Source organism: Hibiscus syriacus, unplaced genomic scaffold, assembly GCF_006381635.1.
Source record: "Hibiscus syriacus cultivar Baekdansim isolate YM2019G1 unplaced genomic scaffold, ASM638163v2 tig00002793_pilon, whole genome shotgun sequence".
Lineage (NCBI taxonomy): Eukaryota > Viridiplantae > Streptophyta > Magnoliopsida > Malvales > Malvaceae > Hibiscus > Hibiscus syriacus.
This window is the reverse complement of record NW_024061944.1, coordinates 81298-92766: the sequence shown is the minus strand read 5'-3', so window position 1 is coordinate 92766 and position 11469 is coordinate 81298. Positions and strand designations below refer to the sequence as shown.

Here is an 11469-nt window from a genome sequence, read left to right as displayed (position 1 = left end):
TTAATTTTGGATTAATTATTTTGTCATCATTCGTGATTGTTAAATTCCAAGTTGTAATTGTATATGATTTCGAGTAAACTACAAAAAAAATAATCATGGATCAATTTTGTAAAAAAATATATATTTAAGGATAAAATTGAAGAAATATAAAATTACAAATAAAATTTTAAATAAATTAAGGGTAAAATATAGTAATGGTCACTGAATTTTTCTAAAGCTTTCATTTAAATCCCCCAACTTTTAAAACTTACAATACTCCTCAATATTTAGTCCTTTTGCAATATGGTCCCCTAACATTTAGTATGGTTGCAATATGATCCCAATATAACTGTTGGGGAACCATATTGCAAACGGACTAAATGTTAGGAGACTTAACTTGTTGAATTCACACTCATATTCATATACAGTGCGGTCCAATTGCTTTAGATTTAATTCTCTAATGGGTCCATTTTCAATTAAAATATCTCTAATTTTAGTGTAAAAACACCCCCTTCTCGTAGCTTGCTATCGTTGACTTCTGTGTATCATTCTCTTTAAGTTCCCTCTTTTTAAATTTAGTCGGGACAAACGTTTCTATCTATATGCAGAGTTTACAATTTGATCATTAACCTGGTATTGAGGATGTTACAAATCGCCTCCGTATTAGACCTTCCTGGCATAAAGTCAAATTGGTTTTCCGAAACCCTAGTATTGCAAGTTTTAAAAATTGGAGACCTAAATGAAAACTTTAAAAAAGTTCAATGACCATTACTAACTTTACCCTAACAATAATAATAAATCTAAAAATTGACAGACACGATATGGACCCAATCCAATATTGATCAAATGCTTGATTCTTGACTCAACCAAACTTACCATATACCTAAATTAAATCTGAACCAGATTAGATTCAACCCTTAATAAAACCTGAACCAATTGTAATCTAAACCCAAATTGATTGCCACTTAGATAAATAATCGCTATTAGAAACAATCCATTAGGAGAGAAAAACTTATATAAAATATACCATTTACTTGAAAATATATATAAATATTTTGAGTTTTCAATATAATAATGAGTTTTCTTGGATTTTGCCCATTTTTCTTCACGGATCTATTCACACGAACCAAGTGACCTTTATAGTAAAAGAAATGGTTAAAAGCCCTTATTTGTAATAATCTTTCCAATCCCATCTTGCCTTTTCTGCTGCTTGTGAATCATCAACAATTACCAACGGATTGTGACATCCAAATGCAGCTGAGTTTCAACTCTTCTGTCCCATCTCAAAATTCAAAGTGCACCCTCTCTAATATCACTTCTTTTTTAATGATTTCAGGACACACTCAAACAAGTCCGCCGAAGAACAAGTTGATGAAGAGAGCAAGCGGAATCGGCATCATAACGACCGCCTTATTCTATTTCCTTTGTGGCATTATCAGATATGCAGAGCATTCGGAAACGATGCTCCGGGGAATTCCAACCCTTTTGGTTGATCAATTTTGCCAATGTCTGCATTGTCATCCATCTCATTGGTGTATACCAGGTTTTTGCCGAACCATTATCTAATAGGTATAATGATATTCACTAATAGGTATAATCAAAATGCCCAGTATTTACTTATTTCTACTGTATGTATAGCTAACAATTACCTCAGCTACGTGGGCATCAGAACTCGATGAAACCAGCGACAATGCTTGACGATGACCAATAAATGTTACTAAAATGTGAAACGAATTCATAGAGAATGTATGTCAGTCAAATTGTTTCCTTACTAGACTGTAGTACAAATTGATACCAACTACAATTTCTCATGTGAGATTGAAAAGGAATGTCAATCCCTAGATAACTTCAAACAAGTTTCAGCATACTCACAGAACTGTTTCGTCACAATCCCAACAACGTGCAATCGTCTTGAGATGACGTGATGAGTTCTAGTAGAAGAAAAAGGACCGGACATCAAACCAATTCCTTCAAAAACCTAGAAAGAATGATTAGGGGGGAAAAAAGTAAACTTGAACTAAATGATCAAAGTAGAGTTGTACCAACCATCAAATGTTACTAGTTTTCAATGGCAAAATAAAAGAAGTTACCTTATAAATTATTAAATAGTTCAAGCAGATTCGGTCTCACTCATCACAAATGCTTGTATCAAAGACTGCGCCGCATGTGTTTGTTCTGGTGTTCCAGATATTGTAATTGCAGTTTCAGTTGCAGCAGGATTGGGTTCGGTAACTGTAATTTTTGCATCAGAAATCTGCAACATTTTTTAGTAAAAATAAGCTCCCTTGGACGCATGATGTATAAAAAACAAAGTACCAGATTCATTGGCATACCTGACGTATCTGTTTTAAACACGCACCATCTTCTCCATAAATTACAGGAACAAGGGAACGAGGAACAACAACTTCGATGGTGGTGCTTGTTATAATAGCTGGTTGGTTTCCTCTACATATCCACACATTTAAGAGAACAAACCAACTGAGATGTTGCCAATGCCATCAGAGGGAAACCTGTAAACTAGTACATTTGAACAGCCAAGTTTGAATTCATTTACCCTCCAAAGCCGGAAATTCTTCGGTGGGGAGGTCCTGAAAATTCTGGCATGCCCATATATCCCTACGAACAAAAACAGAAAGCGCATAATATATTCACGTCAGAAATAAAACTATTCCCATATTTACTCTTCTCTATCAGCCTTACAATTTGTCTCCCATTTCAAATAAACAGATACAAAGAAGTAAACCACAACTACATGCAGCGAAATCTCATAGCAACTTGAAAACTAAAGAGAGGCACATTTTGCCTAGCTACATAGCATGTAAAGGAAAACGTTGCCTCATTATTCAACACTATCACTCTAATACCTGAGGGCCCCATGGTTTTCTTTCAGATATATGAGGAGGCATGCCTGGTCGGTGAATATTGCGCATAAAAGGAGGATCATGGGCGTGAAAACCACCGTGCGGGGGTGGGCCACCAAAACCATCAAAATGGTGAAAAGGACCTAATCCCGGAGTTGAAAATTCTCTCCTTCCCGCAAATGAAGGGAATGGGGTTCCTTGATCCATTAAAACAGAATTTGAAGGATTGTTAATAGAGGGAAACATATCCCGGAATAAATGATGTCGCAACCTAGATGTTATTTGCAAAATAGCATCTCGAACAGCATCATGGTCTCCATTAATCTGCAATGAGTCTGACACGATAAAGAATCAAAGAAAGCAAGAATAACACAAAATTTTCCAAACTTATAAATCCTAAGAGAAACACAGAAGCAAACCTGAACAATTTCTTCGCCTTCTGAAGCACAAATTGGAACCTGATCCTTTCCCAATATACGAATATGAGCCCCGGATGACTTCCTCATTTCAGCTATGATGGAACCACCCTTGCCAAGAAGACAACCAATTTGATTTGACGATACAAGTAACCTGACCATCATAGTCTTGTCCTTGCTATCAGGTATAGCCCTATATAGCCTGCCAAGTACACGAAGAACTGCATCTTGTGCAGGCGATATCCTATCATCTGGGTGCTGAATTTATTAATTTATCATCAGTCTCAAAAAACCACAAAACTTAAACAATCAAACAATAGAAGATCAAAATTTCAAAATCCATTTATGTTTAAACAAATCCAGAGAGCAAATCATACCGCTGGACTAGAGATGATAACTATGCGGTCCTCACAATCAGGAATAGCTTCCACAACTTTGATATCACAGCCTGTCTCTTGCTTAAGAGTCTTAATTATTGATCCACCCTTTCCAATGACAGCACCAACTTTGTCATTAAGACAAAGTAACCGGAATGTTAGCATTTCCAGAGAAGGCATCATTCTGTCACGAATACGAGGGGGAAGTGGTGACTGAAGCTCAACATCCCAAGGTCCTGCAGCAAACGGTGCTCCTTGAGAACTTAAAGAATGGTTTGGTGGTGGGTGGACTTCAGGCCTAGGACCAAAAGACTGAGATGCCTGTCCAGTTGTGTTGAGAGGAAAAGAATCGTGATCCTGAGGTGGATTTTCTATTAGCTGTTGAGAAACAGATTGAAGTGCTTTCCTAACTGCATCAAACTCCCCTGTAATCTGCAGCAAAACCACAAAGCATAAAGTCCAAATAAAAGTCCAGAACGCATTACAAATAATACCTAATTTGCATATTTAATCATATCATAAACTGTTACAGTAGAAACAGCATTATAACAAAGTTTAAATCGCAAATGATTCTTCACAAAACAAAACAGAAAATTAAACCACTCACTCATTAAACTGACACAAGTTTTTTCTTTTTCTTGTTGCTGTTATTTGCAGAATGATATTGCTTAAAAACATCAGATACATAGTGCTAACCAGCTAACTCATTCTCCCCTTTCTTTTTCCCTCAAGTTTTGTTTTGAAAAAGAATCTCTCTTACAAACATCCATGGTTTTTCATAAATCTTATGTCATGAAAATACCCCAGGTTTATTTTCTTCAGGTTTTTTTCTGTACAAATCATGTTTTGCTGTGTGCCACATTTGTTATTAATGAGGGTAATATAAAATAGAACCTAAGGTACCTGAACTAGTTCATCAGAAGCTGAAGCACAAGCGGGAAGTTTGTCTCTAGGAAGAATTCGAATCTGAGCCCCACTTTCGGCAGACATTTGCTTAATTATACTGCCACCTTTACCAAAAAGGCAGCCAACATGACTGGAAAGAACAAGCAATCTTAAAACCATCATGAAAGGCTTAACAGTTTCCTCGTCAACTCCTTCTGAGCCTCGCTCTGCTTCAATCATTCTTTCAAAAACAAGTAACAATGCCTTCTGCAAACAGAAAGTTTCATTTACAGATTGTGAACCTTTCACAGAATCAACAACCTTTTCATTGATGTTTTCATCGTTTTCCTTTTCTTCATCATTCTGGTAGGATGCTTTAGCCTCGTTGATGATATCCTCCTTTCCTTGGGTTCTACCAGCTTCAGTCTCTTTATCATAAGATTCAGAAACTGTGATGGAAATCACTATCTCATCACAACCTGGGACTGCCTCCTCAATTTTGACATTCACACCAGTTCCTTGAAGAATTTGTGATACTGAGCTGTCACCTTCGCCAATGACGCTGACAGATTTAGCTTCCGGACATAGTACACGAAAAACAACACCACCAGGTGAAACTTTAGGTTGGCCTGACTTTTGCAACTTTCTTTTCCCATTTGTCTCTGAAGGGCTCCTACCGTGTAGTCTCTTAGAAGGCGTCAACGGAGCAGACATGGTTGAGGGATTAATTCAAACAACTGTTTCATTCAAATTCAAATAAGAATTCCATAAACCAAAATTAAAACTTACAAAAAAAAACATGACCAAGTTATAAAATCATCCATGTCTAGTATATTACAGATTCACCAATGCTTCAAGTTGGGTCCCCAAGGGCATTAACAAGAGGTAAAAAGGGAAAAAGAACTTAACGGAAAAGGCCGCAGGTCTGTTTCCTTTTCCCCATCACTTGACTAACTGGTAATAACATAACCTACTTCCAACAATTAGACCCCTCACAGTTACCCATTTTCTTAAAACTTACTACATTACATGTAAATTAGTGTGAATCTCCAGCACCTTACCTCAATCGTAAAGAAAGATCCATAGTTTTGTAATCCATGAATTACTCCTATTTTCACACTTCTTTAAAGCTCTACATTTTAGGGGGAAATAGTTAACTCCAGTAAAGTTGGGAAGCTTTATATAACCAGGAATTCAAGCTCTGGGAACACTTCCAAAAAATTCAAAACTTAAAATCCATGCATCTCTCATTCAAAGTATAGAACAAAGAAACAAGCTTTAACAGTTGATTCATAAAAACAACAAACACAACAAAGAAAAGAAAAGAAACGATGCATTAACTACTAAGTGAATGAAGAGCGAAAAGAACTCGCCGTTTGATCGAGAATTTGAAGAAGCAAAAACCCAAAAAGAAAAAACAATTTACTGAGAGCTTCGAGGACAACTAGGATTGGACATAAAAGAGATTGAAGCATTCAGCTTCTTGAATCTTCGGACTAGGTTTCAAATGTAATGTTTCATGAACCGTGGGGGTTATACCGGGATCATGGGCCTTTCAAGTTTTTATGAAAGTATGAGAGATGCCCATTCAGCACAGCTCGCCCCAGCCCATAACTATGGATCATATATAAAGGGGTAAAATTGGCCCACTAGGCCAGACGAGTAAAAATTGGTCCATTAGGCCATCTCAAAAATTAATTTGGGATCTACGGTAAATGTTACAATGTCGTGGAAATTCGTCACACCCACATGACGAGTTTGCCTAATTTTTTTAATCATACTTCCAAAAAATATATAATTTTTTTGTTAGAATTTTTTACATCGATGTGATAAATTCCAATAGAAAAATATATTTTATTGAAACTCATCATACTCATGTGACGAGTTCTATGCACTATAATAAAGGTTGTATATTCCAAATCAATTTTAGAGTTGACCTAATAATATTTCTTTTTACTCGCCAAACCTATTGGACCCATTTTACCTATAAAAGGGTTTGTTTAAATGTCGATTTACTTACCCACTCAATAAAACCGACCAATATAAATCGGGTTTTGGGAAAATGTAGTGAAAAATATTATAAAAATAACAATCATTTATTTAACCATTAAAATTATTTAATTTATACCAATGGAAAACCCTAATTCTATCATTATCGTCGACTCATTTAACGCCACAAAATTCTCACATGTGACTAAAATATAAAATTTGAAAGTTTGGTGGCTAAAGTAAAAATTTTATAAAAGTTCAAGGACCAAAATGATAATTTTCCCAAAAAAAATATTTCATATATAAATAGTTCATATGTACAAATGGATTCTTTATAGAATTCAGATTTTGATCTGGAAATTGTGTGAAGAGCTATTAAACAATAAATTTCGATAAAATATTCGAATAGTCAGAACGAATCGAAGTTTACAAAAATTCAAAGGATGATAGTATGAGGTTATTATATTTATATTTTTAATTAGTAGAATTTAGCACGGATTGGTAGATTTAAGTGGATTTTCCATGTTACACCCTAAAATAGGGTCTAAAATTCTCTTAAAAATTTCACGAGGACTAAATTGAATTTTAATTAAATTCGAGGACCAAAGTGAAATTTTAATTAAATTTTGGATCCAATTTCATAAAGCAACCAAATATGGAGGACCTATGGCATGATTTTTTCTATTTTCTTTTTTTTATATAACCCAAGATGAGGAAAAAATTAATTTTTTCTCTCTCCAAAATTTTTCTCTTTTAGAAATAAATCTTTAACCGTCGTTTCGTCGCTGATCGTTGATCCGTTTTTTACACTTCTCCCACCATCGTGTTCCTTGCGTCATCCTGAGTCCAGTGGTGTCCTTCTTATCTCTGTTGTCGTTAGCGTGTGAAGGGTGAGGAATATCAAGTTTCCGACGTTTCCAAATCAAGCTCTTCGTCGTTTACTGTTGTGAACCGAACTTGGTAAGTGTCTCAAAACCCCTTAAAACGCGCTTAGTAATTTTTTAGAATTTTTCCGACCCTATAAAGCCCCGCACGCACCACCCCTGTGCGTGGGAAAAGTCCACCGCCTGGTGGACTGCTTGGAAATGGGCCGATCTGACTCGATACACCGACCCGCCTGCCCATAGGGGTGTTCATTTTTCAGTTTTAACATAATTAACCGACCGAACCTAATTAGTTCGGTTAATTCAGTCGGCCACCGAATTAGTTCGGTCGGGGAACGGTTAATAATTTTTTTAGAATTCGGTTAACGGTTAATTAACTGAATCAACCGAAATTAAATTTTAAATATTAAATATATGATATATAACATATAAGCTCAGCACAAACTATTTAAAATCCAATTAATAATTTATGATCCAATAACTTTTAAATCTAAATCAATATTAATTATTTAAAAAATCCATATAAAATTTTTATTTCATAATTATATATTATTTAAATTAATTGTAAATTATTTTCTTGAATTAAAAAATATTTAACTTTTATATAATTTAGAAAATTTTTAAAAAAACAGTTAACTCGAAAATTAATCGAATTAACCGAAATTTATTCGGTTCGGTTAATATTTTCAAAAAAAAAAGTTTGGTTCGGTTCGGTTAACTATTAAAGAAAAAAAGTTCGATTAATTCGGTTAATAGTAATTCGGTTTGGTCGGCCACCGTTTTAACCGAATGAACTCTGCCCTAATCTGGCCCGATCCAACATGAACTGTTGACTTTGACCCGAAAAGTCATATTTTATGTTTTTCAACGTCCTGAGTCCGATTTCGAAGTCCGTTTTACCAAATTCTGACCGAAATCCCTAAATCGAGCTTGTTAACCCAAAAATACTTAGTATTTTTAGCATTTTTACTTATTTATTTGAGATTCGGTTATGAAATTGATCCAATAAGATATTTGTATAAATTTACTCGTGTTTCACCTGATTGAGGGTTGATTAGATCCGGTGTTTTCCGTCCGTCAGATCCGCTCGATCCACGTTCTACGAGAGTTACCATAGATTTTCGTAAATTATTTAAATAAAGATTAATATTATTCATATTGGGGTTCCGATATAGATTTTTCGATTCAGGTGTGTTTCATGTTGGTGTTACATTACTGTTTTCAACTATCTGTATGAACTGTTTGAGATTTCTGATAATATTGAATATTTTTAAGACACAATGCTTAATTTTCTGAACACGATTTATCTGATATCTGATTTACTGTATATTTCTGATATGATCTCTGGATTACCGTATTTTCGTATCTGATTTCTGAAAGTGGAATATTTTCATGTTTTAATGGATTAAACTATTGTTTTCATTCAAATATATACATGTTGTTTTTGTCATTGGGGGTTTTATTAGAGGAAGTATCTCCGGCCTAGTCTATGACTTATAAGACTTTGCCGCTTTCTGCAGGCACCTTAATTTTGTGCTCAGGGTATGTCCTTACTGCAGGCTCATCGGCTTTGTGTTCAGGATAAGTCCTTATTTATAACAGACCTACGTACAGTGTAATTCTAGAATAATCTATAACAACCTGACAACACACCATTTAGGGCTAATGCAGCTGTCATAGCTACAACATGTTGGAACGGAGTCGGAGAATTCAAAACGAGAATATAGCAGCCGCACAATTGGTGAGAAGGGGAGGCGATAACATGGAATACCAGAAACACGATCCTTTAAGGTGGACACCACCAGCTGAAAGGTGGGTTAAGATTAACACAGACGGAGCAAGATCAAAGATAGAAGGCATAGCTTCATGCGGGGGAATTATAAGAAGCAGCTCCGAAGCGTGGATTGTGGGATTCGCGAAATACATAGGCATTTGTTCCGTCATTGAGGCAGAGTTATGGGGGGGTCCTCATAGGCCTCCAACAAGCATGGAAACTGGGAGAGAGGAGTATCGTCTTGGAAGTCGACAATTATGAAGTGACTCGGCTGCTACAAAACAGACCAAACCGCGAACACTCATTCATGTTGTTAAATGTAATCGATGAACTAACTGGTAAGGAAGGAATGGATCGTGGAGATAAGACACATCCCCAGGGAAAACAACTTGATTGCAGATAGATTGGCAAAGCTCGCACAAGTGGAAACAATGAATTGCTCGGTACTCTTGAATCCTCCGAGGGAGATTCTACCATTAGTACAGCTAGAATGTCATGACTTAGGTCCAGATTAGATTTATTTTGTTTCACGCTTTTGTTCACCAAAAAAATATATATATATTTAATTTATGCCGGTCAAACTGTTAACTTCTAGTTTAAGAGGGAACTATATAGTTCAACAATAAATATAGGGTAAACTATGAAAATAGTCACTGAAATATTAATAAGTTTTTACTTTTTAGCATGTAAGATTTAAATTAACATTATCGTTTTATAAACGAATTAATCACTCAACTTGTAATAATTGTTAGTTCCAAGGTTTCAAATAGTGGGACGCAAACACAATAACGGCCCACAATTTAATGGTGAGTAACGGATTCACGTCAATAACGGTCCGTAGTGCCCGTAATTTAACGGGTAATGGTGTATAGCGTCGATAACGGCTCGTTATCACAATTATCCTATTGTTACCAACCAAAGATTAAATGGGAAGAGGACAAGACAACAAACCAAACCCTCTGTTTTGAGTGGAAATCTTGCATCTGTTGAGGTTCGTCGCCGATGAAGAAGTTGAGCAGCAGCAAGCTTCCATTTGAGAAGGTAACCCTCTAGTTTTGTAAAAGAAGAGAAATTGACTTATCCTGATTTGAAAAAAAAATTATATTTTATGTTTTGGGCCGTCCACAGTTCACTCCCACCTTAGTTACACTTTTTTAAATATGTTTTTAAAGGTAGGTTAATTTTAATTTCAACCATCCCTCCAACCTTTTAGATTTTTTAATTTAATCTTTAATTTAGAGCATAAACTTTCATTTTCATTTAATTTAATCCTAATTTTAATAATTTAGATTTTACACTTAGAAAATATTCTAAAAATTATTAAAAACGATTCTTTATAATTATAATTATTATGTTTTAGGATAAGTTGTGCGAAATTTTAAAAAAATCACGATTGCGTTCCTCACAGTGACCGCGATGGCATCCGTTATGTTTGCAACCTTGATAAACGCAATGCGACTAAAAACGCAGCCGCAAACACTATTTAAATCTCTGATTGTTATTGCAATCATAGAAGTAGATGTAACACGTTTAAGCATTTTGTATAAATTAACACCATTCTTAAGTTTACGTAGTAACTTCTCTCCCAATTCTTACTACAAAAAAGCTTTTGTAAACGAGTAAAAATATTCATCATAACCCTACATATACAAAGCAAACGGTAGTAAAAGTTAATGACAAGCTAAATGAAAGCAGAAAAGATAAAATACAAAAACTAAGAATACATTTACAGAAAATGGCTTGAAAAAAGAAATTTAAATTCACCTTGATTATAAGTTCATCATGAGGATGCAAAGTTTATGCCTGATAAGGGTGAAAATGATAGCTTCCGAGCTTGCGTGGAGGCACACTCCTTGGCTCGGTGCACATGCAGGTAAAGGGAATGTTAGGCCCCTTGGCCGTGTACTTGAGGTAATTAGTTCTGTCCTTGTTCGTTCACTCTTCTTTCCGCTTCATGTGAAATCATTTAGATGGATTTTGAAAATCTGATCTTGTTGCAGGGACTTGATCCGAGAGCAGCAGCGAGCATGTTTTATCCTCGAGCTTTCGTCGGATCCTGCAACGAGATCATAAGACATGTTAATACAACACAATGGTCTTCCATATTTTCTCCAGATGATGTCTTGTTTTATGCCATGGTGCCAAAGCAGGGGGAATTTTATGTGTCATTGAGCGACCCTGGTGAAATTTGGTCCACAATGGCAGTGCTAAAAGCTTGGCTTTGCAAGTTCCGTCGCATTTCTAAAATAACATAAGTATAAATATTGCAAGTTGACGGAAAACTGAAACTTCTTATGCTTGTTT

General features: G+C 35.4%; 1 protein-coding gene across 5 annotated transcripts; it reads right to left on the bottom strand.

The window, feature by feature from the left end:
• Nucleotides 1-1255: 1255 nt before the first annotated feature.
• On the bottom strand, nucleotides 1256-6028 carry LOC120149864 (KH domain-containing protein HEN4-like). Of its 5 annotated transcripts, none has more exons than XM_039162569.1 (9): nucleotides 4537-5232; nucleotides 3634-4065; nucleotides 3260-3514; nucleotides 2844-3164; nucleotides 2534-2595; nucleotides 2313-2424; nucleotides 2070-2233; nucleotides 1629-1957; nucleotides 1256-1541 (listed from the first exon to the last, which is right to left on the bottom strand). In XM_039162569.1, the coding sequence occupies exons 1-7, from the start codon at nucleotides 5230-5232 to the stop codon at nucleotides 2090-2092; spliced, it is 2022 nt and encodes a 673-aa protein (XP_039018500.1). In that variant the 3' UTR covers nucleotides 1256-1541; nucleotides 1629-1957; nucleotides 2070-2089. The 5 variants fall into 5 exon arrangements, with proteins under 5 accessions (XP_039018500.1, XP_039018503.1, XP_039018518.1 ...); XM_039162572.1 differs by having other exon boundaries at nucleotides 1256-1488; XM_039162587.1 differs by having other exon boundaries at nucleotides 1629-1947.
• Nucleotides 6029-11469: the final 5441 nt, after the last annotated feature.

What these genes read in the sequence shown, in the direction of transcription:
- LOC120149864 (XM_039162579.1), bottom strand. Translation starts at nt 5,232, where the DNA reads ATGTCTGCTCCGTTGACGCCTTCTAAGAGACTACACGGTAGGAGCCCT. An exon ending in CTTCTGATGAACTAGTTCAG is followed by an intron (nt 4,066 to 4,536) that starts GTACCTTAGGTT and finishes GTTTTGCTGCAG; the next exon opens with ATTACAGGGGAGTTTGATGC. An exon ending in GAAAACCATGGGGCCCTCAG is followed by an intron (nt 2,596 to 2,843) that starts GTATTAGAGTGA and finishes TTTTGTTCGTAG; the next exon opens with GGATATATGGGCATGCCAGA.